We start from the raw sequence: 25,915 nt of genomic DNA on the forward strand, positions 1-25,915 counted from the left end.
TCGAGTTAAATCAAATTCACAAATCAAAAAGTCCTAGCAATATTTTTCTGGCTTTGATCATTAGCAAGTTCTGGAATAAAAAAAAATGCGTAACTGAAACAAAAGAGAAGGATTCGAAATCTTTTTTTTTTTTTTTCAATATAACTCCAATCGAATAATTCTCGCAACAGTACAGGTTATTTAGCTCAACATAATTTTTGAATCAGCAATTGAATCGGTAATTCCAACTCAGGATCCAGCTACAACGTATATTAAAGTCGCAACGAAAGAAAGAAAACGAAACAAACCAAGTCTCCCTAGCACCTTGTGGCTAAATACGTTCGAATATCGACGCATGATTTACCTACACTGTTCATGATCGTAAAAATAACATTATCTACGGTGCATGTAACTGATTACGAGTAAAAAAATAAGTGCTTTACACAACCAGTGCTCATCAATCAGTGCAATTTAGGTGCAAAATACGACGGGAATAAACAAAAATCTCAAAACATAAGATCAAAGCAGTGGACATCACGCAGAGAAGAAGTAAAAATGTGGACCAGATAACAAAAAGAAAAAAAAAGATAGAAATCATACGGAACGAAACCAGACAACCATCGATGGAACGGTAATTGCTCGGCATGCAGTTTCGTAAGGTAAATCAGGAAAAACAATTGTTCTCAGAATAAAACATTCAAACAGTCGCTGGTAATGCGGGTATAGATAGATCCAAAACAGTACTGGATGTAAAGTATTCGAACGGAAGAAAAGTGAAGCAAGCCAAATCACACGCCCCGTTACGTCGCGTTACGTCATGTCACGCTACGTACACACGCTAGCACACGAGCAGGCACACCCGCTTTATTCGCACAAATCGTGCCACACATTCGCCCACAGCACGCGGGGATAACAGAAAAATAAAAGCCGAATTTACTTACTCATTGTATTTGCAATTAATTTTATCAAATGAAGAAGGTTACGAAAGAATCAACATAACAAAGCTGGTCACGGATTAGAAATGCGAGGGATAATGTAAACGTAAAACCAAATACGTTCTTCAACTCGTTTGGATTATTTTGTGGTTTTTATATTCTCCCCTTTGTATGTCATCATCTTGCTCAAAAAATGCTAATCACGAAACCCTAGTTCCCCACTCATTTAGTGCGATTATTTTAACGAGGCTATTCTCTTCGTTAAACTGTCCTTACTGGGCACTGTACGTGTAATTGTTTTGTTCAATTTTCAAAACCAATCTCACTTCTTAGTTCTAACATAGTGAACAAAAATCAAAAAATGTTTCTAATGGATATCGGAAACTTCACTGCTGGGAACGGATCGAGCACTTACCGTATTGCTTGGTGCGAACAGGAATCGGCGGAGTAGTGGCTCCTTCGCCACGCTGGGAACGTGCCGCCAACCAAAAGTAGTACAGCGTGTCCGGATACAGACTGCTCAAAGTGTAGGTTTCTGTGTTCGGGATGCGTCTGAAATGGCAGAGTGGTGCATTAGGTTAGTTGTCATTCCACAAGGGAAAAGTTACTTTGTTGTAGGCAACTCCATAATCTGTAACCGTATGGAGGCGCATGGTTATTTTCAATTGTAATCTCAACAACGCTCGGTAGACTATAAAAGCAGGATAAATTCTGCATATTGCAGAAATTATTTCAACACAGTAGCATGATCGAATCGAAACTGAATTGGGTACCCTAGCGTAGCACGAATTATAATATTAGTTTTTATGACCCTCATTGCAAAACATAAAGGACGTATGCTACTGCTGTCAGAAGGTTCCACTCAAAGCAAAAATCATTCTGCTCTTTACATCGCAATGAGCAGAAAGCATTATTATTGTCACCGGCGAATGGACTGGCGATGGTAGTTCGGTACCACACTGCATGTTTCCCGGAAGCAAAAGCACCATAAAACAACATTAATACGTACTGATGATGCTGCTCGTTTGCATAGGTGTCATTCCAGTACAATTCGTAGTGTACGATGTTCTCGCCCGAGTGGGTCGGCCGGGACCACTGGAGAGTGACAGCTGTTTCGCCAATATCGGTAGCCCGGAAGTTACTTGGCTGGGAGGGAACGCCTGAAAAAATATTGCAAGAAAAAAAAAACGACAACAGTTATTGAGGAACGAATAGCAAAGGACACCTATAGAACCGTCCAGTTTAGAGCGGCGAATGGAATGGGAACATTGCATGGGACACGGAACATGGGCGTATTTCTGATATAACGAATACAGTTTGTTTTCCGTAAAACGTTAGATGAACTAGATAATTTCAGAATGAATGTTTGTACCAGTTGGTAGCAAAATGGAAGATTTTTTTCACTGGAAATCGTTTAAATTTAATACTTTTCAACAGATAGACAATAGTTCAGCGAAACACGCAGCTAATCACTTCGACCCTGCTGCTGGAAGCGCCGCTAAGGGTGTGAGCGAATTGAGTGATGGACGTGTAAATGAAAAGTGAGCACATTTGAATGTGCATAATTTGCATATGTAAAGCAGTTTAAGCGCACATTTCCACACTCTCTTTCATTGCATATTGAAGTGCGGGGCCAGCGCTTTGTATGCAGCCGCCGGTAAAGTGGTAGGTACCAGTGAGGTGTCACAACATGACAAAGGCAACACAATCGATGACTTTCCCAGGGGAGCACTTTGGACGACGCGAACGAGGACCGCGGGTTCGCCAATCCGGTGGGCTGTGATTTTCGAGCCATTTGGTCGCGACCGAGTAAATCGATGCATTATTCTTTCATGAAGCTTTCGTTGTTTGCGGTTTCGCAACAGTCACCAGCTAGAGTGTGTTTTGCAAATCTGCCACCAAACCGACTGGTTGTGGACGAGTTTAGAGTTGTCTTTTTACTTCATTATTCATGATTTACTAAACAACTTAATATATTAGCATTGCACTTATTTTGGTGTTGAAAGCTCTTTCAGCAAGTCAGTCGATCATGAAAGTTAAATTTTTTTGGGGATGTGAATTTTGCTGTGATTATTGTGAATTGTTTCAGCTAGTGAAGCGTTAGCTAGTGAACTTTCGACATAATACCAAATATTACTTCGGTATAGCGGCACAATAAATAACCGTACAATTGAAATTTAAAGTTTTTATAGCTCTTTTAACTGAGCTGATAAAATTTCAAATTTCAAGTTAATTTCAGTTGTTATAACTGTTAGTACTGGTACGGGAACGCTCTTAGAATTGTAACTAGTTCATATTAAAACGCAACCTATATTAAATTTTATGAGCCATCGATGCCTTGCCAAACCAAGTTATACTAACGTTTTGTTTTTACCATGGCCAAAACTGTAATTTTCACACGCATATACACGCTCGCTTTTTATTCTACTACTTTACGCGAATTTCGGAAATTACACGGATTTCCTAGAGAAATCGATTTTTACGCAGTATGTTTGCAGTGATTTTTATTTTTCATTTCGGTTTTTCAGAATGTCGGCTAAGTTTCCTCAATCCGAAAATTGATTGATTAGACTAAACCGTTTCTACAGGTAGAACAACACTGCTGTGCAATTTCAAGATGGTTTATCATTTCTAAGAAAATAGGTATAAACAGTAAAATAATTTTCTGCATAATAAATTTTCTACAAAATAAATACATACCTATTTTAAACACCTCGAAAGTACTGTTTTAAAAACTCCAGTTTTTTTTAATGAAAACTGCAAAATGTGAATTAAACATTGATGGCCAGCCACAGAAGACAATCGTTTCTGTCGCAGTGGCACTTCTGCCCAATGCCCTTTAGGCATACAAAAAAAACATTGATGGTTGTTTGACCCTGGCGAAATAAAACTAAAAAAAAGATTCTAAAACTTATTGCGGTTTGTAACATCAAGCGATTTCGTTTTCTCGCTGTTGCGTGTTGCATCATGTTGCAACTTGGCAGCTGGGAGACGACGAAATTCTGTTTATACTGATTGATTGAATCGACTTCATATTAGCTCTGCATAGTCGAACTAACTGCCTTTGTGAATGCGTACTAACAGGGCAGTTAATTATTCAGTGTCGGTTATGCTGATCGCGCCTTTGCGCTGCCCCTACAGTGGGGAGTTTACTAAATAAAGTGAAAATTAGACAACTACAACAGAATTTGATTGCATCCCGCACAGAATGTCTGCTTGTGTTGGTGCCAGAAAATTATTAACCTTCAATTATTTTTTTATTTGCCTTGAAAAAAGCATGTTGCGGTTCAAAATCGGTTGCTTATTACAACCTTTGAGCTGCCCTAACATTGGTGGAATTAAGATACACGGACAACATGCACTGTGGAAGCTATTTCACATTCAGTAAATTAGACGGGTGCGACAAATTTGAATTGCCAGGATGCAACACAGAATGCTTGCTTGCGTTGACAAAAATTATTAACTTTCGATGACTTGTTAATTTGCCTTAAAAAAGGCATTTTGATTTCCGAAATTGGATTTCCTGATGGCAATTATCATGCTGCCCCAACACGGGGGGAATAATGGCTGTCTGGCGACACACGCTGAGAAAAACCGCGCTGCTCCTGGGACGTGGTGACCAACCACAGGGCTAGTGCTGCTGCTAAGGAAGGACGACTGCTGTTGTCGCTGTCTAGAACTATTATGAGCGGCTCCGGCTGAAACAGGCTCTTATATAGGCCAAATAGCATGTTTTCAATTGCAAGGTATATGATTCTGTCGACCGTGTTTGGGAAGCAAGCATATAACGACCAATCAGAGGTCGAATTTTTCGTTTTGACAAGGCTTGACTATTTTCAATAGTACAATAGTGTGAGTAATAAAATTACAATTATCTTATTTTGGGAAGAATCTTAGAAGATTTTCCAATCTATTGCTGCAAGAACGAAGGAAATCCATCGAATACTAACCGATTTATTAGCATTTGAAATTGGACATATTTTTCACTTTTTTCGGTTTTAGATTTTCATTTCACATCCCTATGTAGCCGAACTTCCTGAGAGAAGTATTCTACTTCAAAAATACACCGCAAAAAATATCCAGAAATATTCAAAATATAATCATAACAGCTGATAATTTAAAAATCTTGGTTGTCTAATCTTGAATAAATCAGAAAAAAGTTAAAATTTCCTAACAAGAAGAAAGAAATACAGCCAGAATGGTTTGTTTGTTTGGTGATGCCTTTAATAATGATGTAGACAGTATGTTTGTACTTTCAGATAAAATATAACCGTAGGAAAAAAAGAACAAAATTAAGACAAAAAGAATAACACAAAAATATTATATATTAGCTCACAAATCCCACATTTCGAAAATCTTATTTTTACAACAACTAAATGTTGATAGCTGTTTGAACTTGGAGTGAAAAAATATAAAAAAGTTTAAATATAAAAAAAAAAATGTAGTTCAACAATTTTCGTACAGTGCTTATTTTTATAGAAGAACGAAATTACTATCCACAACTTAAGCGGGTATTAGACGAAGCAAACATTTACTATTTTTGGTACGAATTTTATTTGCACAAAATAAAATCCGTAACAAAAATAGCAAATATTTGCTTCGTCTAATACCTGCTTTAATCAAAGACATTGTAGCGACCATACAAACCGGTTTGGCTCTCAAAATATCTTTGTTTATCAATATAAACACTCCACTTAGTAAATGTGTTCCATATATTAGCACACTAACAGAAAATCGAACTAAAACGCAGATTTTACCCCAGAGTTCAAACTATAAAAAAATAATTTCTGGGTTGGGTTTCGGCTACGCAGTCTGTCACGGATTCAAAACGGGTGTTTTCTACTGCCCGACGTTTCGGCCAGGGGTTTTGGCCTTTTTCAAGGGAAACTATTAAAAACATTTATTATAAACTATTTTTAAAGAACATGTAATGTAATGGGGACTCACTAGATTATCGTTTTTTCGTCAAGGTGTCTGTTTTCTGTGGAATAGCATTGTTGAGTTTATACGCCTATCTGTATCCAAATTAATTAAATTTTAAAACTGTTTTACAAACGAAACTAATTTGAAAGCTTACAATCATTAAATTCATAGTTGTTTAATTTAATTTATTTTTTATTTTTTTTTTATTTTTCTCGAACTATTGTGCACTAATCACTGCCGTACCGCACTGCACTATCTATACTGTATACCTATCTGCAATTTGTTTCGTTAAGTTTTGAGTACTAGCTTTGACAATTATGGGATTTGTTCTCTTCTCACTCTGTTTCGTTGCGAAATGGTGTTTTTGATGGTGTGGAGTAACCCAGCGTAAGTAGTACTCAGCTGGTCTACGTCCGTACGATGATTGACGGTGCTTGTCGTGTTTGTAATGTGGCACATCTCCAGTATTGGCAAAGCTGTAGCTCGTTGGGTGTAGTCTAGTATTGTCGTTTTGGTTAGATCGAAATTGTGTTGTAGTTGGATGGCGTGTTGAATGAGTGCTGTTTTTTCACTTAGCGCTGCTATGTCGTTGTCTGTGTTCGAGTTGGCAGATCGGTTTTCAATTAGGCTGGCATATTTGTTTATATTGGATTTGTGTCCGCTGAGCCGTGTTTTTAGTTGGTTCCTGGTCATTCCTATGTAGCACATCTGGCAATCAGTACATGGGATGCTGTAGATGACGCAAGATCGTTGGGTGGATGGTACTGGATCTTTGATGGGGGGTAGTAGCTGTTTGATGGTTCCGATCGGTCTGTAGGCAAGTCGGATTTGAGGAAAATCGGAGCTGAGGATCCTTGATATTGCTGTGTTTAATTGTGGAATGTTGGTGATTGAACGGTACATTGTGATGACTTCAGTTTGGCTTGGATTAGCAGTTGTGGTTCGTAGGTCGGATGTATGTTGTGAAACGTTAGGTGAATTTTTTTGCATATTGTGGTTATGTGGATCGGTAGCTATGGCTATGTTGGCAGTTTTGTGTGCTCGATTTAACAGTCGTTTGATTAGCGATACTGGATAGTTATTTTGGCGAAGATGTTGTATGATAGTGTGATTTTGTTGGTCTATTGGTTTATTGGTGGTAATTTGGATCACTCTTTTTATAAAATTTCTGGCAACGTTCATTTTTGTGTGCATTGGGTGGAAGGAGAAGTAGTTTAATAGTCTTCCTGAAGCGATATTTTTGGAGAACCATTCTGTGTTGATTGACTGGTCGGTATTGCGGATCACTAGTGTATCTAGGAAGGGAAGTTGGTTGTTCGTTTCTTTTTCCATTGTAAATTGCAGGTGTGCGTTGTAGCTGTTGAATATATGCAGAGTGTGGACGATTTGTTTTTCCGGTAGTGCAAAAATGAAATCGTCAACAAATTTTCTTAGCACTGGTATTTCGTAGTTTAAGTTTTTCGTTACTGTGTTAACTAGGTTTTCCAACACTAGTTCCGCCAGAATGGGTGACAAAGGGCTTCCCATTACAGTTCCGAATGTCTGTCTGAAGTATCTGTCCCGAAAGCGAAAATAGCTGCATTCCAAACAAAATTCAGTAATCTCTAAAAACAGATCAAGATTGATATTTGTGTGGCTGCGTATGTTATCCCAGTGCATAATTATGTCATGTATAACTAATTCCTTCGGTATGTTGGTGAAAAGAGACACAACATCGAAGGAAACCAATACATAGCCTGGTGGGAGGATAATTTTGTTTATATAATCCACAAATTCAAAGCTGTCTACTACTGTGTCTCTTTTCACCAACATACCGAAGGAATTAGTTATACATGACATAATTATGCACTGGGATAACATACGCAGCCACACAAATATCAATCTTGATCTGTTTTTAGAGATTACTGAATTTTGTTTGGAATGCAGCTATTTTCGCTTTCGGGACAGATACTTCAGACAGACATTCGGAACTGTAATGGGAAGCCCTTTGTCACCCATTCTGGCGGAACTAGTGTTGGAAAACCTAGTTAACACAGTAACGAAAAACTTAAACTACGAAATACCAGTGCTAAGAAAATTTGTTGACGATTTCATTCTTGCACTACCGGAAAAACAAATCGTCCACACTCTGCATATATTCAACAGCTACAACGCACACCTGCAATTTACAATGGAAAAAGAAACGAACAACCAACTTCCCTTCCTAGATACACTAGTGATCCGCAATACCGACCAGTCAATCAACACAGAATGGTTCTCCAAAAATATCGCTTCAGGAAGACTATTAAACTACTTCTCCTTCCACCCAATGCACACAAAAATGAACGTTGCCAGAAATTTTATAAAAAGAGTGATCCAAATTACCACCAATAAACCAATAGACCAACAAAATCACACTATCATACAACATCTTCGCCAAAATAACTATCCAGTATCGCTAATCAAACGACTGTTAAATCGAGCACACAAAACTGCCAACATAGCCATAGCTACCGATCCACATAACCACAATATGCAAAAAAATTCACCTAACGTTTCACAACATACATCCGACCTACGAACCACAACTGCTAATCCAAGCCAAACTGAAGTCATCACAATGTACCGTTCAATCACCAACATTCCACAATTAAACACAGCAATATCAAGGATCCTCAGCTCCGATTTTCTTCAAATCCGACTTGCCTACAGACCGATCGGAACCATCAAACAGCTACTACCCCCCATCAAAAATCCAGTACCATCCACCCAACGATCTTGCGTCATCTACAGCATCCCATGTACTGATTGCCAGATGTGCTACATAGGAATGACCAGGAACCAACTAAAAACACGGCTCAGCGGACACAAATCCAATATAAACAAATATGCCAGCCTAATTGAAAACCGATCTGCCAACTCGAACACAGACAACGACATAGCAGCGCTAAGTGAAAAAACAGCACTCATTCAACACGCCATCCAACTACAACACAATTTCGATCTAACCAAAACGACAATACTAGACTACACCCAACGAGCTACAGCTTTGCCAATACTGGAGATGTGCCACATTACAAACACGACAAGCACCGTCAATCATCGTACGGACGTAGACCAGCTGAGTACTACTTACGCTGGGTTACTCCACACCATCAAAAACACCATTTCGCAACGAAACAGAGTGAGAAGAGAACAAATCCCATAATTGTCAAAGCTAGTACTCAAAACTTAACGAAACAAATTGCAGATAGGTATACAGTATAGATAGTGCAGTGCGGTACGGCAGTGATTAGTGCACAATAGTTCGAGAAAAATAAAAAAAAAAAAATAAATTAAATTAAACAACTATGAATTTAATGATTGTAAGCTTTCAAATTAGTTTCGTTTGTAAAACAGTTTTAAAATTTAATTAATTTGGATACAGATAGGCGTATAAACTCAACAATGCTATTCCACAGAAAACAGACACATTGACGAAAAAACGATAATCTAGTGAGTCCCCATTACATTACATGTTCTTTAAAAATAGTTTATAATAAATGTTTTTAATAGTTTCCCTTGAAAAAGGCCAAAACCCCTGGCCGAAACGTCGGGCAGTAGAAAACACCCGTTTTGAATCCGTGACAGACTGCGTAGCCGAAACCCAACCCAGAAATTAAAAATTTCCAGTCGTACTACACTTAAAACATATAAAAAAATATTAATTATAGTTTTTATGACTGTCCAAAATTTTATCCTTTCAAAAAATAAACAATTTAAAAAAACATAAAAGAAAAAATAATTGGAAATCCTAAAAAATTTCTAAGTTTAAAAATTTATCAATAGTTAGTTAATATTGTTTGATTTTCTTAGAAAAAATCAAATTTTCAAAAAGTGTGTTTTAGATGATTAGTTTCTAATAATATTTTTGTGATTTTCCATAATTCTCTTTTTTTTTGTCATATGGTGCATTTTTATTGTAAGAATAAAATGACTGTCTACAACTTTGCCGAAGAATTCAAACCAATCAAACAAACCGTTCCACACTGTTTCTAGAACTACAAGAACGTGATTTCTATCATATTTTCATATTTGATCATATTTTTTTTCGATTATATTGTTTTGACCCAAAAAAAAAGATTTCATAGCCTAAGTGTCTTCCTCGAAGTTCTTTCATTAATTATTCTCCATTTTGTAGAAGTTACAATTTTGTGATCAATCCACCTTAAACTGAAAAACGAATTTTACTTTTCTTAGTTTCGCATATAAAAATCCACTTTGTTCGGCAAAGTAATGGTAAATTTTATAAAGAACAACTTTGCTGAAGACATCATACCTCTATCCAGTGCTGTTAAACTCGCTCGCAAAAAGCATGTGATACTCCAAGTGGCTATCAAAATTTCACACTATAGATACTCCTGTCGAAATGTTTCTCGTTCTCTTTTATTTTTTTTTCATTTCATACTACCGAGCGTTGATGCTTGCGAGTTTTCTCGTAAGCCGACACGTCATGGACACACTCTCTCGCTCGTGTACTTTCCTACTCGCGTGCACCTCTCTTTCTCGCGAGCACAACCAGCGGAGGTGATTGTCAAGACGCATTATGACGATACGGAATGACGAGGCGCGACGAAGCGAAGTGGCAAAAAAAAAACATTTCGACGAGTAGGCAGGGATGCCACATACAAAGATTTATCAGTACCTATACAGATTTTTCGCGTATTTTCGCGTATATACAGATTACAGATTTTCTGGAAATAGTACAGAATTATACAGATTTTTTTTGGTTCTCATGAGGTCGCGAATTAAACTTTTTGATATAGTTGAAAATCGAAAATGAACTCAAGTGCTATTGAGCGTGTTGGAGGTTTTATTATATTTATATGTTATGCGTAAAACGTGTGCATAAATGAGTCACCGGATATATGTTGAACAAACTATATTGCATTTTTTCTATTAAGTGATATGTCCAGTACATATGCAGATTTTTATCCAGGTTGAAATTTCACCAAGGTGATTTTCTGAGCTTCGAAATACAGATGAAAATGTGGCATCACTGCGAGTGGATAGTCCGATACCCTACACGTTCAAGCATGCGATTCTGTATAGATTTATTACCCTACTTTCGGCTGTCGGTGCACGAAGCAAAACTGCTTGGCATCAGTTCAGAAAATCGCATGCGTGAGTCGGTGAAGGCAGCATTTTTGTTTTCGGGCACATTTGTTCAAGCACTCCTAGTCAAGTACTCTTATTCGAGTACTCACGCACTTGGCGTGAGTAGAAAGACAAAAGAGAATTTGCGAGCGGTTGTGTGCTGGCTGCTGCTCTGGTAAGTGCGTAAATAATAAAGAGTTTCTCGAAAGTGTGTGTGCGAACGACTGAAGAAACGTAGTACACATCTCATTCTCAAGCGGAATGAGTGGAAAAGTTTTGCTTCTCGCTCGTTTAGTAACGCTGCCTCTATCTGCCTATTTGGAAGAATTTCTGTGGAGTTTTCTATAGAATACCCCCTATAAATCTCTTTTTCATCGAAGATGTCCTACCGATCAAACTGACCGTTCTGTCCCTCAAAATATTTGTAATCATCAATACCATTTTTAAATAGGCGTTTGTTTAATTAGTCGTAAGTCAAAAATGTTTAAAATTGTGAAAGATGACATCTTTATTCCATAGGAACAGATATAAACATTTATTGTTCGTCATTGTTTTAGATTTCTGTCTAGGCTCTCCAAAATTCATTCATTCAGTTGTTCGTCACGCCGAAATTTATTGTAATGTTTTGATTTTGTTATTCGAACTAAATTTCTATTTTTAACAATGGCTTTTACCCGTTAACATTCAAGTTCATTAAGCAGACAATGTGTGCAGTAGGGAAAGCGAAAAATAAGCGAACTGGAAATATGATACAGATTTGGAAAAATATACCCCATCCCGACGGGACTTGAACCCGCAATCTCCCTGTCTTCGGCATGATGTTTTGACCAATTAAACTACAGAGGACGGTAGTACTGTTCCACAATCTATATGCGTATCACATTCCACCGCCGACTTATTCTATTGCTCATCTCTAACTACACACAATGCTGTGCAAGCGTTATTTATGCGACTGAAAGGAATGTCTCATCACACACAGAAGAGTCAGCTGATGCTGATAACTCTTATAGACCTGTGTGGTCGAGACCAAAGTCAGTCTGAGTCATGCTTGCAAGTGCGACACAACAACGGAAGGTGCGGAAGGGCTAAATTTTTCGAACTAAATTTCTAAATAACTAAGTAACGCTTGCACAGCAGTGTGTGTAGTCTGGAATGAGCAATGGAATTAGTCGGCAGTGGAATGTGATACGCATATACATTGTGGAACAGTACCACCGTCCCCCGTCGTTTAATTAGTCAAAACACCATACCGGAGACAGGGTGATTGCGGGTTCAAGTCCCGTCGGGATGCGGTATATTTTTCCAAATCAAACATTGTCTGCTTTATGAATTTGACTGTTATAATGACAAAAAAAATTTTTTGACTACGTCCTACGTCAAAATATATAGTATATATAGAAAAAAAACTAGGGAACATTTTGTAGGTTCTGTAGTTGACCGATCCTTTTTAAACCTTCAGACAACAACATATAACCCTTTAGTAAGCTTTTGGCATATTTATTTCATTCAACTTCAATGCCACAATCTTCATGTCCTTGGGTACGAAAGTGATCCTTTTAGCTGCGTACCACTCCATAATTTTAATAGTGTCACAAAGCTAAATCCAGCCAAAAGATCGCAGGCCAGAAGATCGTAGGTGTTTCTTCAACAGAGAAAGCATAAGCTTCTGTAGACACTCCTTGAGGCTCCTTGGCCCGTTTACAGCCTCGGTAGTCACGAACGGCGCACTCCTTTTGCCACAGCAGTAGATCTCTTGCTAGAGGTATTTTCGGCAAAATACAGTGTAAACAGTGCACTCCGATCTTCTCCTAACCAAATTTTCAAGACAAAGTACCCAATGAGTAATCTCCTACAGCGTTTTTGGTGTCGTTACGTTACTTCAGATTTAAAATGGTTATTAATGTTTAACCACGCAAAGGATTGCAATACTTTATATCTTTTTTTTTTTTATTCTCGCTTATTTTCCGTCGGTCTAGTTCCGCCACTGTTGTGGCCAATCACCGACGCCCAGGGAGACGACTCCACACCCAGGACCCTAACTCACGACCCGTTTATTATTAACGGACCGGCGCCAACGGCTTTACTTCCTCATGCGATGGAAGGCGTGATCCCAGAGATTTTTCGCCTCAGAAAATCTCCCGGTGTCGGCTAGGATTGAATCTAGACCAGTTAGGTTGGTTGTGAGTGGATCACGCCACCTCACAACCATCGACACCTATGTCGGCGGTGGGATTCGAACCCAGGCGTCGAGCGTGGTTGGCGGAGACGTTACCAACCTCACTAGGCCCCCGCTCTATCACTTTATATCTTTAGATGGATAAAATTAAGAATAAAATTAAGATGGATAAAATTAAGAACAATTTTGTGATGTGTTAAATATAACACTGGTCAACACTGGGCCCTAAAACTCAAACTCTCACGTAAGTTGACGCGTTTTGGTAATGGCTAGGGGCACCAAAACTCACAGAAATGGTTAAAAAGCTTCAATCTTGCTAGGGCAGTTATTTCGAGCTTTAGGGCAGCATTTTTTCACTTTTGTCGGCCAGTGTTATCGTTGCTTCACTGTTTATATGTGAAGATGAATAACATATTTCAATGTCGTTGTTCCGCGTGCCATGAACTAATCAGTGCTGATATCATGTGCACCTATACTGCTCTTCTCCTTTATTTCTGTGTCAGCAAAAAAATGATAGGTCAATTAATCGTCAACTTCTGGTAGCCTTGACTCATTTGATGTTTCGGTAAAGCTAGTTTGAAAAGTTTTGTGAAATTTGTCATTTTTGGTTAATTTAATGATTTGCTTTCGGGGTCAACATTGGTGATCAGGGCTCTACATTTTCGAAACCTAATAACGAAACTAAATATTTAACGCATTCATTTCGATTCAAACAGTTTAATTTTCATTTGATTCCTTTCGGCTAGTGTCATCGAGCCACGAGGAACACTTTCGTTGTAAAACAGATTTAATTACTGGTTTCTTTCCTGTTTGGTGTTCAGCGTTGACTACTCAACTACGCGAAAAATTAGACTACGGGAAAACTTATTTGAGTTTCTGAATCACAGGAGTGGTCAAAAAACCTATTCACAGGAGTGGTTAAAAAGCTATAATCTTTCATTTTTTTCTAGTTCGAGCTCTAGGGCAAAACGTGTTTAAAAGTGTAGTTTTCTTGAACAAAACGCTAGTTGGAACGGTAATGGCATCCAATGAGTATGCGACGCAATTTCCGATCAATATTTCGGAGATTTTTTTGCTGTTGATTGCTGACGTCCCGTAGCCACCTCGTCAGTGATTGTCTTAACGCTCTTCCATCTGTATGCATGAAGTACTGTAAGGAAGCTGTCTCTGTCAGCGCTCATTGTCATTTTCAATTGACAATCGTCAGATGATAGTGACGCTGTTAATTTCCGCTTTCCATTGAAAGAAATGGTTTTCCTTTTCGATTCTTTCGTTTCAGCTGTCAAAATCAAAGCAAAAGCTTTTGAATAGTTTTCATTTGACTCACAAAGTGCACGAAAATTAAACAAATATTTTTCAAATGGAAGCCAAGGGTCAAAGCGTCACTATAACCTAGTAATTGTCAATTGAAATTGACTTCGCAGGCTCTGTTCGTGATCGGCGAAAAAATCGGTGATACTATGTCTATCATTGACTGTAACAACTATCATACGATGCGACTCTGAGAGAAATTAAATTTACAGTAGCTCTACAAACCGATGACTCACTCTTCACTGATAGAAGCGAAGTGTGAATATGACAGAGAAGAATCACGAGATGGCAATTATCGGAAGAAAGAAGCGGTTGCGATCACTTGAACATTTTTTTTATCCTCGCTTATTTTCCGTCGGTCTAGTTCCGCCACTGTTGTTGTGCCAATCACCGACACCCGGGAGGCGGCTCTCCGTTGCTTAACGGACCGGCGCCAACGGATTACTTCCTCATGCGTTGGAAGGCGTGATCCCAGAGATTTTTCGCCTCAGAAAATCTCCCGGTGTCGGCTAGAATTGAATCTACCCAGTTGGGTTGGTTGTGAGTGGATCACGCAACCCCACAACCATCGACACCTATGTCGGCGTTGGGATTCGAACCCCGAGCGTGGTTGGCGGAGACGTTAACAACCACGCTAGGCCCCCGCCTATTACTTGAACAATTTATCACCCATTCTTTGTGAGTCGCAAGTGTTGACAGTAAAATGGATTTTTCATCGTTTCATAAAATGTTGCTTGCTATTGTCCTAAAGTAAAACAATGTATTTGTGTTCGACGGTTTCATTTCCATCAAAATTTTGTCGGAAAAAATCGTGACCCACGAACCTTTTGGAAAAATTTGCGACATTCTGGGAAAAGAGACACAATTTGCAAGCACTGCATGAAGTTACAACAAATACCTAAAAATCGCAAAAAAAGTCTGCATACGGACTCTGAAAGTCTGTATTTCACAAATCTGTAACCATTTAAGGAAAACAAAACAGCCTAAAAGTAAGCAGCGATAAACTCGCATACAATTAACGGGTTATGAAGTTCACATCAGCTAACTTCTCATGAGAGTTCTCTTCCCTAGTAACAATATCGGTTTTATCAAAGTTTTATAACGCTTAATGCAGCCAAAACAGTGCTATAAAACTTTGATAAAACCAATTTTGTTACTTTTTTTTCTTTATCTATAATTTTGTTACTTGGGTTATACGATTTAGACCATCCTTTTTAGGGATATACTAAAAACCAATGTCTTGAAGGAAAACATATTTTTATAAGTTGTAACTTTTTGTTTTTTTGTTGTTTTTTTTTTACTTCCAATTGTGTTTCTAAGAGAAGCAATTTTTTTTCTTCAATGTTTCTGTGAAATAGGGTGTAAACTAAATTAAATAACCATCGTAGGTTCGAATTCTGATTTAAGAAGATTATTAAAGACGACATGATTATTAACTATGAGCAGACGGTGTCATGGCCTCTGTATTTTACGGAGTTTTGCTCATCTACTTTCTACTAAAGACAGCAGCAGCGATTCCCAAATTTCGGAATGTTAAAACGACTTATTTAATCATAAAAGACATCACATGGCAAAGAAAAAAATGTTGTTTTATAAAAACAATGTAGGTAATAATGCACAAGTCAATGAACCTCACATCTAACATCTGTCTGTTCTCTCAGTCGAAAAGATGTCATCAGTCTAGATAAAGGAATAATTGTTATGATAATAATAATAAAAAAAGTCGAATTACCAATAAAGTATTTACCTCGGGATCTAAAGAACGACGTGTTAAGTTATGAAATACCGTTGATGCAACTAGAAGTGTAAATGTAAAATTTATAAGAACAAGTCCTTCTGTTCCCTGGCCAACTACAATGAAATTGGATTTCCTTATAACCCTAAATCATTAATGATACCCCGCTGATAGACATTATTTTTCAGTCGAACGTAACTTTTACATGTTACATAGAATAACAGTAAAAATATATAAAACTGTACCAAGATCCATGTTACTTGTTTAAAACTGGTTAAAAATTCACCACTTGAAAGCTTGCTATATATTGCTGCATGGATTAGTTTCGATCATTTGAACGGGTTTGTTTATCCCGCTGCAATAATTAAAAATTCCATTCGAATAAAACAACATGTGAACGGTGTGAAGCCAACAACGCTAACGGGTTGGAGGGAGGAAAAATGTCTACCACCTCACCTGACGTGCACTATCCACATTGACAATGCGGGACGGCGCTGTTAAACGGAAGGCTTACTTTTCCTGAAAATTTTATGCCGGTCGCAATCTACCATTCATTGTTTTTCTGTGGGAACACCAAGTGTGGTGGCCGAGTTGGCCGAAATTAACACCCTATTAGAGCTTATTTGAATAAGTAAGCAGCGGGCTGACATTTGTTTTGTAATCGGTTGTCCTGCGAAAACAGACAGACCGTGCTGGGAAGGACCAAAAGCGTAAAAGAGAGAAGGGTTGGGGGGTTAGCAATCACATCAAATAATTACCTTGCTGTGTTTTGACTTGCACCGGGTTGGACATCGGACCGGCACCCATCGAGGTAAACGCCTGAACCCGGATGGTGTAGATTGCGTGTGGCGTCAGTTCCGAGATGGTCGTCAATTCGCTGTTGTCCACCATCTGCGACTCCCAGGACGCTTCCGGCTGGTTCGGACTGGTAGTATAATACACTTTGTAGCCCTATTTCCGAGTGGATGGAATGGAAAAGTTTCGGAATTACCAATGTTTCCTAGAGTGCGGTCGCATGTCTTGTCGGAATGTGTACTTTTTTCCATGCTATTGAAGAAGGTATATGTTTGCCGACGTGCACCGAAAACGTTTACATATTTAACTAGTACAGACGGCTGTGTTCCGTTACTCGTTGTCGGCAAGCATACATTCGATGGAAAGTGGAACAGAGTAGATGGGAAAGGACCCTCTTCCGACAGGGCGAAAACTTACCGTCACTTGTCCATTAGGCGTCTCAGGTGGCTCCCAAGTGATAACCATTGTCGATGAACTTAACGGGCGCACTTGAATGCTCCTCGGTGCACTTTCCATCTCTGGAAAAAAAGAAAACAAGAAAGAATCACAATGTGAAAATCGGTGAAACGAAGCGACTTGTTTAGCATCGGTTCGGTCGTTCTCAGGTTCTCTCCTGCCTCGTAAGGGAATCGGGAGCTGCCGGGTGGCAGCGGCGAAGAAACAAAACAAAAACTAATGTTCGAAACGGAAATCGTTTTCTCGCACTGGTGGGAATAAAGCTAGAGAATGTTACAATGATGGTTCGGAAAGTGCAGCTCTAGCGATTTTGCAGCGGCGGCGGTGCTGTTCCAAGAAGTTTCAAGAAGTACTGTTATATTTACAAGAGATGCAATAATCTACACGGTAAATTGTGAATTGAGGATGAAATGAGAATTTGAGGGTACTTTTTTGGATGTGATTAAAAAACTTTGCGTAACTAGAAAGTCATAGTTCAGGTGCAGATTTTTTTTACCTAAAAAACGAAGGTTCCATGTCGTAAGTCGATTTGGATGATATTATCAATTTTAAAGAATAAGTTTTATAATCGCAAACCTGCTTGACTGCTGTACAACCCAATCCACTCATATTTCAATATTAGTTAAGTAAATTGCTATTTACCATCACTAAGAACGTAATCGAGCAGCGCCTCCATCATTTTGAATTTTCGAATTATTTTCCAACAATGAACTGGCTGTCGGGCAAGGTAAGCAGTGCAGAATGGATTTTCTTCTAACGACTAAAATTCAAGTTTTATTATCGACACGACACAAATCTGTTCCTCCGCTTACCCAATTTTCCGGTTCGGCAACCAAGGCGAACCGTGCAGGATGTGGAGGTGTCCCGCATAACACCCGTTTTTCCCACTTTGGGTGGAAATAGAGTCCGCAGAAAAAGTAAGATAAAATAAACATCTTATTCGTTTTTAAGACAGAGGAACGGGTGAGAATGGAAATTGTGAAAACAGCACCATAAGACTAAAACAAAAGTTTTCCTCTTTTGGGAAATTGAATATTTGCAATGCAATGAAAGGGAACACTGGAACCCTGTACAGTGGCGCTAGAAATAATGGGGTCACAATGACTGTACCGTTTCTATGGGTCTATCAAACCAATCTCTACTGTAGCAAAAATAAGTACAGAGAGCAACACAAAAAAAATCTAAAGCAAACGGGGAGCAGAAAAAGTTGCAGCCAAAGACGCAAACGTTGTTTTCACGGTGAAAAACTTTGCCCCGCTTTTCCACAAATGGAAATGTAAATTGAACAATGTGGAACCGGCGAAAAGATAAAGCAACGGACATGAAAATTGGAGAAAGTAACCTACAAACAAGGGCAAAAGAACAACAGTTGCTACTACGTGGCGCAGGAATATCGAGGAGAGGTATGGATATTTCTTCAGGAAAAAATCTACGAATGTAACGGTAAATCGAACATAAACAGCTTGCACCAAGATCTGATAAATTCAAAAAAGGAAACGGCAAATATTTGATGCTAAAAGATAGTGAAAAATGTACGCAAAAAGTTACTTACTGGAACCTCCATAGGCAGAATCGCCTGTTCGCAAGTATGGTCGCGGAATCGGTGGCATTTGAGATGGGAAGAGATATAAATGATTTTCAAAAAATTGTGAAAAATGTCTGTTAATGTGTGACTACGGTTGTGGGTTTGCTAGCGGACGAAGTTTGAAAAATTAAAAGTTGTAACCGAAAAGGAAAACGTCTATCAAAACGCAAAATTAAGACTTTTTTTTCTGTAAGCTACGCATCCGGCTGGATGAACAAAAAGAGAAAAACCAGCTACTATCTATGTGGATATACGAGCTCCAAAATGTTTTGCGAAAATAGTCACTTACATTTACGGCGATGACGCGTCGGGCGACAAAATCCAAAGCAAAAACGATTCGATATGTGTGTTGTCGGATCGAGTTACAACCACACGTTATTGGTTTGAATATATTCGTTTTGATTTGTTTCGGGATAATACGATAATGGACACGTTGGGTTTGTCAGTTTAAGATGAAATGAAGCATGATGAAAAGGAATGGAAAACATCTAAGTAAATTGTTCGTTTTTTTTTATTCGAAGGTAAGTAACAACAGTTCTGTGATTGGATTTCGGTATAGATTGGCATTGGGATTGATGTGTGTTTGGAATTAAAGTTTTTAACAGTATATTGTGTTGTAGTCATTTGTTCGAAATGTGATGTTTTTTTTTCTGGAAAATCCTGTTGCTGTGCCATTTAAATTCAACATTCTAAACCACAATATGTCGAACCAACGAAGGTAATTATGCAGCATTTTCCCGATTTCTGAGTAATAAATATGTATGTGGAACCGTCCAGTCATCAGCAGACACAGCAAGCTAAGTAACATTTGGCGATGTAGTGAAATAATACCATGTATTTCACAACGAGTCTACACATATCTAAACATGCATTAAATCTGCACGAGTGGGCCAAATCGTTTGAGCTGTTCTCCAGAAAAGCCAAAAATCCTTACGATACCCGCTTCTAGTCGTGATTATGTTACAGTTCTGATCAAGCATTTGGAAACCACCTTGTCTTCGTTTCAGCAGCTTTGGAATTATTTTATACATTAGGCCCAAGTTAAGACTCGATTCTTTACGGTAAAATGTCGATTTTCATGTGTTATTCCGAAAATTGGGCCGGTGCTGTAACCACAAGCAACGACCATTATATTTAGTTTGTGCTTATTGGTTTTGCGCTCTGTGTATTACAATCTAGGTGCGACTGCGGGGCTACCATTAGCAATTAATGAAGATAAATTACTGAAACATTGAATAATTGGTTGTACAATAAGTAATATTTAATGGTCGAAAGCCAAGTTCATCGTCCAGGATCTCCAGTAGGGTCGGTCATAGAATCAGTACCAACTGGTGGGGGTAGTGAAAGACCGTCAGCTTGCCGTCATCACCAGGAGAGTGGTAGTATGACGACGATAGGGAACGAACAATGCGAAGAAGGCAAGCAGCATGTGTTCAATGGATGGCTGATTTCCATCATTTCAGTTGTAATATGATATTATTATGATTGATAACAATTTTGATAGAGTTCGGAAATGAGGAAAATCGCGAATAAAGAATTTAAATTCGTGGATATAAAAACATGACGTCAGAATGTTCAGAACCTGTTTTACAATTATTTATGATGTTCAACCTTATTAAGGATATGATCGGACGTTCGGCGGATAAAATATCCAATAATAGTAGATAAAATAGCAACTATTTAAATTAGTGGACAGAAATGCTTTTGAATAGTAAATTAAAAATTAACTAGAAACTAGCGGTTCAGGTATATGATTCTTTTGAAACTAAGTAATTAAACAATCTATAAATTTAAAAATGAAGAATACATACTTTTTGAGAACAGGAATTGGAGAGGGTATCAAACGTCTATGGTTTTCTTCAATAATCTTAGACAAAAAAACCACCCGAACAAAACCACTGCCGAAGACGTTCGTTACCCGATACAGCTTAATATTTTTCAAAAGAACCTAACAAACACAGAAACATTTTAAACCCAAATCTATAAATTCTGAATCCTTAAAATTATATTTTATTTTATTTTTGTAAATATCAAATCGTGCATCCCTAATCACCGTCAGCAACCGAAACAGCCAATAGCGAGCCTTGTTACAACAGAATTTACTGACGCTGGTGCCAGTAACATGGAACCGAATGCATAAGAATAAAACCAGAGTCGTCGTTAAATGCAAAATGTTTTAAACAAATCCAATGTATTTTTAATTGTTATTGATTCGATGATGTTTTTGAATGATCGGATTCATGATAGCGAATATTTGCATTAACCTAGTCAGTACCAAAATCATCAGCAGTGCCTGTGGTGAAGGTTATCACGACATAGAGCACGTTGTTTGGTCATGCCCTGTACACCGTGACGCCAGGTCTAAATTAATAACTTCCCTCCGGGCCGAGGGTAGAGAACCAGCTGTCCCTGTTCGTGATGTCTTGGCGAGTCGCGACCTACCCTACATGTCCCTTATATACATTTTCCTGAAATCCATCCATGCCCAAGTCTAGTCCCATTCCTTTCCACCCACATTCAACAAAACGGCAAGAACACGTCGTAGACCTCGATTTTGGAACCAGCAATTGAACCCCACACGAACTCGCCAGGAAAACCCGAGGCCTTTCTTTATATCTTGGCTCAGCGGCACACACCATATGGCAACTTGAACACCAGCGAACAACAACAACGAACCAAAACCAGCAACTAGACCCCGCACAATACCCTCAGAACCCGAGGATTACAAGCCCCTGTCCCAGCTAATGGCATCGTGGCTTAGCAGAACAAATCCACACTTGCTGCATATTCATTCGATGATCATCAGACGACCATTCAACTACAAAACACTGATTGAATAATACATGCTAGTTTTAAGATAGACTTAATTTCAGCTCGTAGTCGGCAGCGAGGATAAAAATTGCTTATAGATTTTAAGTCATCCGATATAATTGGCGCCGTTAAACATTGAATTGCATTTGTGCCGTGTCAAATAAATGATTTGTGAAGAAAAAAAAAAAATCATCAGTATTGTTTAGAAATCCAGAACACTCTGAATCCAGAATTCCAAAAGTTTTCGGATCTAGATATATTTTTGACAAAAATCAATCATTTTTTTTAACTATAATTTCTATTTTTAACAATGACTCACCCGTCAACATTCTATTTCATTAAAGGTGTGTGCAGCTGATGAAGCGAAAAATAAGCGAACTGAACACACAACTGATACAGACTTGGAAAAATATACCGCATCCAGACGGGACAAGAACCCACAATCTCCTTGTCCCCAGCATGGTGTTTTGACCATTCAAACTACTGGGACGGTGGCACTGTGCCACAATCTATATGCGTATCACATTCAACTGCTGACTTATTCTATTGCTCATCCCTAATAACTGCACACCCTGCTGTGCAGGCGTTATTTATGCGACTGAAAGGAATTTCTTATCAGACACAGAAAAGTCAGCTGATGCCGATAACTCTTCGACACGTGTAACTTAAGACCCTAATGTGGTCACCTCTGTCCAGCAACTCCTATCCCAACCTCCACGAGGTGCCAACCGGCATACGAGTAACCTTAGCGGAGATCGGGTAATCAACCCGGGGGGGGGGGGGGGGGTCGTACGCGGCTGTGTCCCCATATTAGGGGCCGCGTGCAACAGCGTCTGACCCAGAGCGGGCGGCTGAATTATGGAATGCTGTATCCCGCCAGCTACACCTAAGATGGCAGCCCCATCAGCAGGATGTAGGTATCGCGACCCTGGTAAGGTAGTATACCGGACCCTTCTTCAACCACGAACAACGAAATTAGAACGGAACGGATCAATCGGCAAAGACCTAGGCTACGAAGACGGAAGAAGATTAAGGTAAACGATTGGAAATTGGGTACTTGGATTTCTCAATGAACCGGCGCAGGCTGACTTGCTTGCTCGAGAACTACAGCGGCAGAGAGTCGAAATCGCAGCGATTCAGAAGGTTCGGTGGTCAAAAGGAATTCCGTGCAGTAGACCCTATTGCACACACTTCTTTCAAGTACCACATCTACTACAGTGGCGGAAAAGCAGCGGAACGGAGCGTCGGTTTCGTAGTGCTGGGAAATCAGGAAACAAGAGTCATCCGGTGGATGCCCCAAGATGACCGTATATGCGTGTTGAGGATCAAGGGGAAATTCTTCAACTACAATTTAATCAACACCTACGCAAAACCAACAAACGACAAATCCGATGAAGTCATAGAACTACAAGCTTGAGTGAATCTATGACGAGTGCCCAAAACACAACGTAAAAGTCGTCATCGGAGACGCAAACGCACAGGTTGGAAGGGAGGAATTCTTCCGTCTGGTCATTGGAAGGCATAGCCTCCTTTAGGCTGATGAACTTTGCCGCGGTCAGAGGAAAGTAGCTCCTATTTTCCACGTTTGAATATTCGGAAACACACCTGGAGGCATCCAAATGGAGAAGCCTGCTCCCAGATCGATCGCATACTGATTGCCGGTCGGAACTTTTCGGATGTTACTGATGTTAGATCTTTTCGGGGACCAAACATTGACTCTGACCATTATCTCGTCGTTTGTAAGATCCGCGCACGGTTGTCGAACGTGCTGAAATCTCGCACAGAGAGGACGACGCGTTTCAACACTCAGCGGTTGAAAACTGATGGCGTGGCAGCAGAATACGCCAGAGAGCTGGATCAACGGATCACAGAACAGCAGGAGGAAGGAGTGGAAGACATAAATGGGCTGTGGAGCAGAATCCACGGTGCCATCGAAACGACTGCGAGAGAGGTGCGACGCATGGAAGACACCGTAAGGCTGGTTCGATGCCGAGTGCCAGAGAGCGACAGATGAGAAGAACCGTGCCAGAAGCCGCATGCTCACTGCGGCTACGCGTCAGACGGCAACTTGCTTATTGATAAACCGACGATTGCAGCCAGGTGACAGGAGCATTTTCAGACGCTATTGAACGATAAGGAGTCGGATGAGCAGAGCGACGAACAATTTGGAGCCACCAACACAAGAGGAGGTGAAAAAGGTGATTAGTGAGCTGAAAAACGGCAAGGCCGCTGGGAAGGACGGAAACCCGGCCGAACTTCTAAAAGCGGGAAGCGAGCGGCTGTACTATGCGATCTACCAGATAATACTAAGGATCTGGGCGGATGAACAAATGCCAAACGACTGGTTGGAAGGCCTCATATGCCCTATCTATAAGAAGGGTCATTAATTGGATTGTTGCAACTATCGAGGCATTACGTTGCTCAACTCCGCATATAAAGTGGTCTCCCGTATCCTATTCTTCAAATCTTCACCCTGCGGCAGATCCTCGATAAGTTCCGGGAGTATAACCTGCAGAGGCACCATCGGTTTGTGAATTTCAAGGCGGCATACGACTCAGTGAAAAGAAACGAGCTGTGGCAGATCATGCTGGAACACAGTTTTCCGACCAAACTAATTAAGCTGAGTCGTATGACGCTGGAGGGATCGAAATCATGCGTGCGGATAGCTGGCGAGACATCAGTTGCGTTCGTAACGTTGGATGGACTAAAGCAGGACGATGCGCTCTCTAACTTACTATTCAACATCGCCCTTGAAGGTGCAGTACAAAGAGCAAACGTGCAAAGAAACGGTACGAACATCACGAAATCTGACACGCTTCTTGGTTTTGCGGACGACATCGGTATCGACCGTAAGGCCGTGGAGGAGGCATTCGTACCTTTTAAGAGGGAAGCGGCGAGATTGGGCCTTGTAAGCTGGCAGGGAGCGTGGGAGTTCCCGTGGTGTTGGTGCTGAGGAGGAGATAGATGGGGAACGATTTGAAGTGGTTGACGAATTCGTTTATCTTGGTACGCTTGTGACATGTGACAACGATATGAGCCGTGAAGTGTCACGACGAGTTGCAGCTGTTTCCTTCTACGGACTACGTAACTAGCTAAGGGGTCGTAGTTTGCAAACTCGCACAAAACTAACGCTGTGTAGGACGCTGATACTCCCGGTGGCCCTTCACGGATATGGAACATGGACGCTGAAGGAAGCTGATCGACGAGTGCTCGAAGTTTTTGAGCGTAAAGTTCTGAACTAGAAGATGGAGTGTGGCGCAGACGCATGAACCACAAGTTGTACCAGGTATACAAACATGCTGATATAGTAAAGGTAATACAGCGGGGCAGGCTTCAGCGGGCTGGACATGTAGCCAGAATGCCTGACGCGAGAGCCGCCAAAACTATCTTCAGTAGAGAACTAGGAAGAGGCCGTCGACTGCGTGGTAGGCCTCGCATGCGGTGGATATGCGCGGTGGGAGAAGATGCACGAACTGCTGGTGTACGAGGAGACAGGAAAACAGCTGCACAAGACAGAAGAAGCTGGATATCTCTAATTCTTTCGGCCCAAGACCGGTGAACGGTCCGTTAGCCCAAAAAGTAAAGTAAAGTAAGTATCATATTTTCAGTTCGCCTATTTTTCGCTTTCACAGCTGCACACACTGTCTGCCTTTAATAAACAAAAATCAATCAATCGTGTAAATAATAAATCAAACATGTTGTATATATTGAGTGCGTAACTAAGTTCTCGCTATTAGTCAATAAATAGCGCCAGTAGTGAGTACCAAGCTTAGACATATGAATTTATTGTGGGGTCATATTCTTTTAGTTGCGTGGGAAGTGTTTCTTTTCTCATTTCATTCAACGAAAACGACTGCTGAAGCGCATCGAGAGTTAAAAAAAGTTCACGGGAATGCTGCTCTAAGTGAAACAGCAGTTGGAGGAATTTGTTGAAAATGAAACAATTTCATTCCATTTTCATTTCTAGTGCCTTATTTGGCCGGAAATTTGACATAAGGGTCATTCTATATCAACTGTGCGAAAAAGGAGACAAACGTGTCACCGACCTCCTCTGATTTGACTCAAATTTTGTGGAATGGTTGATTTAAGGTCAT

General features: G+C 39.8%; 1 protein-coding gene and 1 long non-coding RNA gene across 7 annotated transcripts in view; one reads left to right on the forward strand and one right to left on the reverse strand.

The window, feature by feature from the left end:
* LOC129731234 (tyrosine-protein phosphatase Lar) overlaps positions 1 to 25,915 on the reverse strand; it is a 279,571-nt gene that overhangs the window by 93,986 nt on the left and 159,670 nt on the right. For 4 of the 6 annotated variants that reach the window (XM_055691068.1, XM_055691070.1, XM_055691071.1 and 1 more), the window contains 5 exons: positions 18,978 to 19,001; positions 17,387 to 17,487; positions 16,933 to 17,125; positions 1,924 to 2,074; positions 1,330 to 1,466 (listed from right to left, as the gene is read on the reverse strand). In XM_055691068.1, coding sequence (XP_055547043.1) covers positions 1,330 to 1,466; positions 1,924 to 2,074; positions 16,933 to 17,125; positions 17,387 to 17,487; positions 18,978 to 19,001 — 606 coding nt within the window. The remainder of the gene's footprint in view (positions 1 to 1,329; positions 1,467 to 1,923; positions 2,075 to 16,932; positions 17,126 to 17,386; positions 17,488 to 18,977; positions 19,002 to 25,915) is intronic. The other 2 variants (XM_055691072.1, XM_055691069.1) reach the window with 1 other exon arrangement.
* Positions 8,876 to 9,482, forward strand: LOC129731235 (uncharacterized). Its single transcript, XR_008728985.1, has 4 exons — positions 8,876 to 9,000; positions 9,067 to 9,181; positions 9,244 to 9,311; positions 9,372 to 9,482. It is a non-coding gene; the product is annotated as an uncharacterized LOC129731235 (long non-coding RNA).

The sequence above is a fragment of the Wyeomyia smithii genome, chromosome 3 (genome assembly GCF_029784165.1).
Source record: "Wyeomyia smithii strain HCP4-BCI-WySm-NY-G18 chromosome 3, ASM2978416v1, whole genome shotgun sequence".
Taxonomy (NCBI): domain Eukaryota; kingdom Metazoa; phylum Arthropoda; class Insecta; order Diptera; family Culicidae; genus Wyeomyia; species Wyeomyia smithii.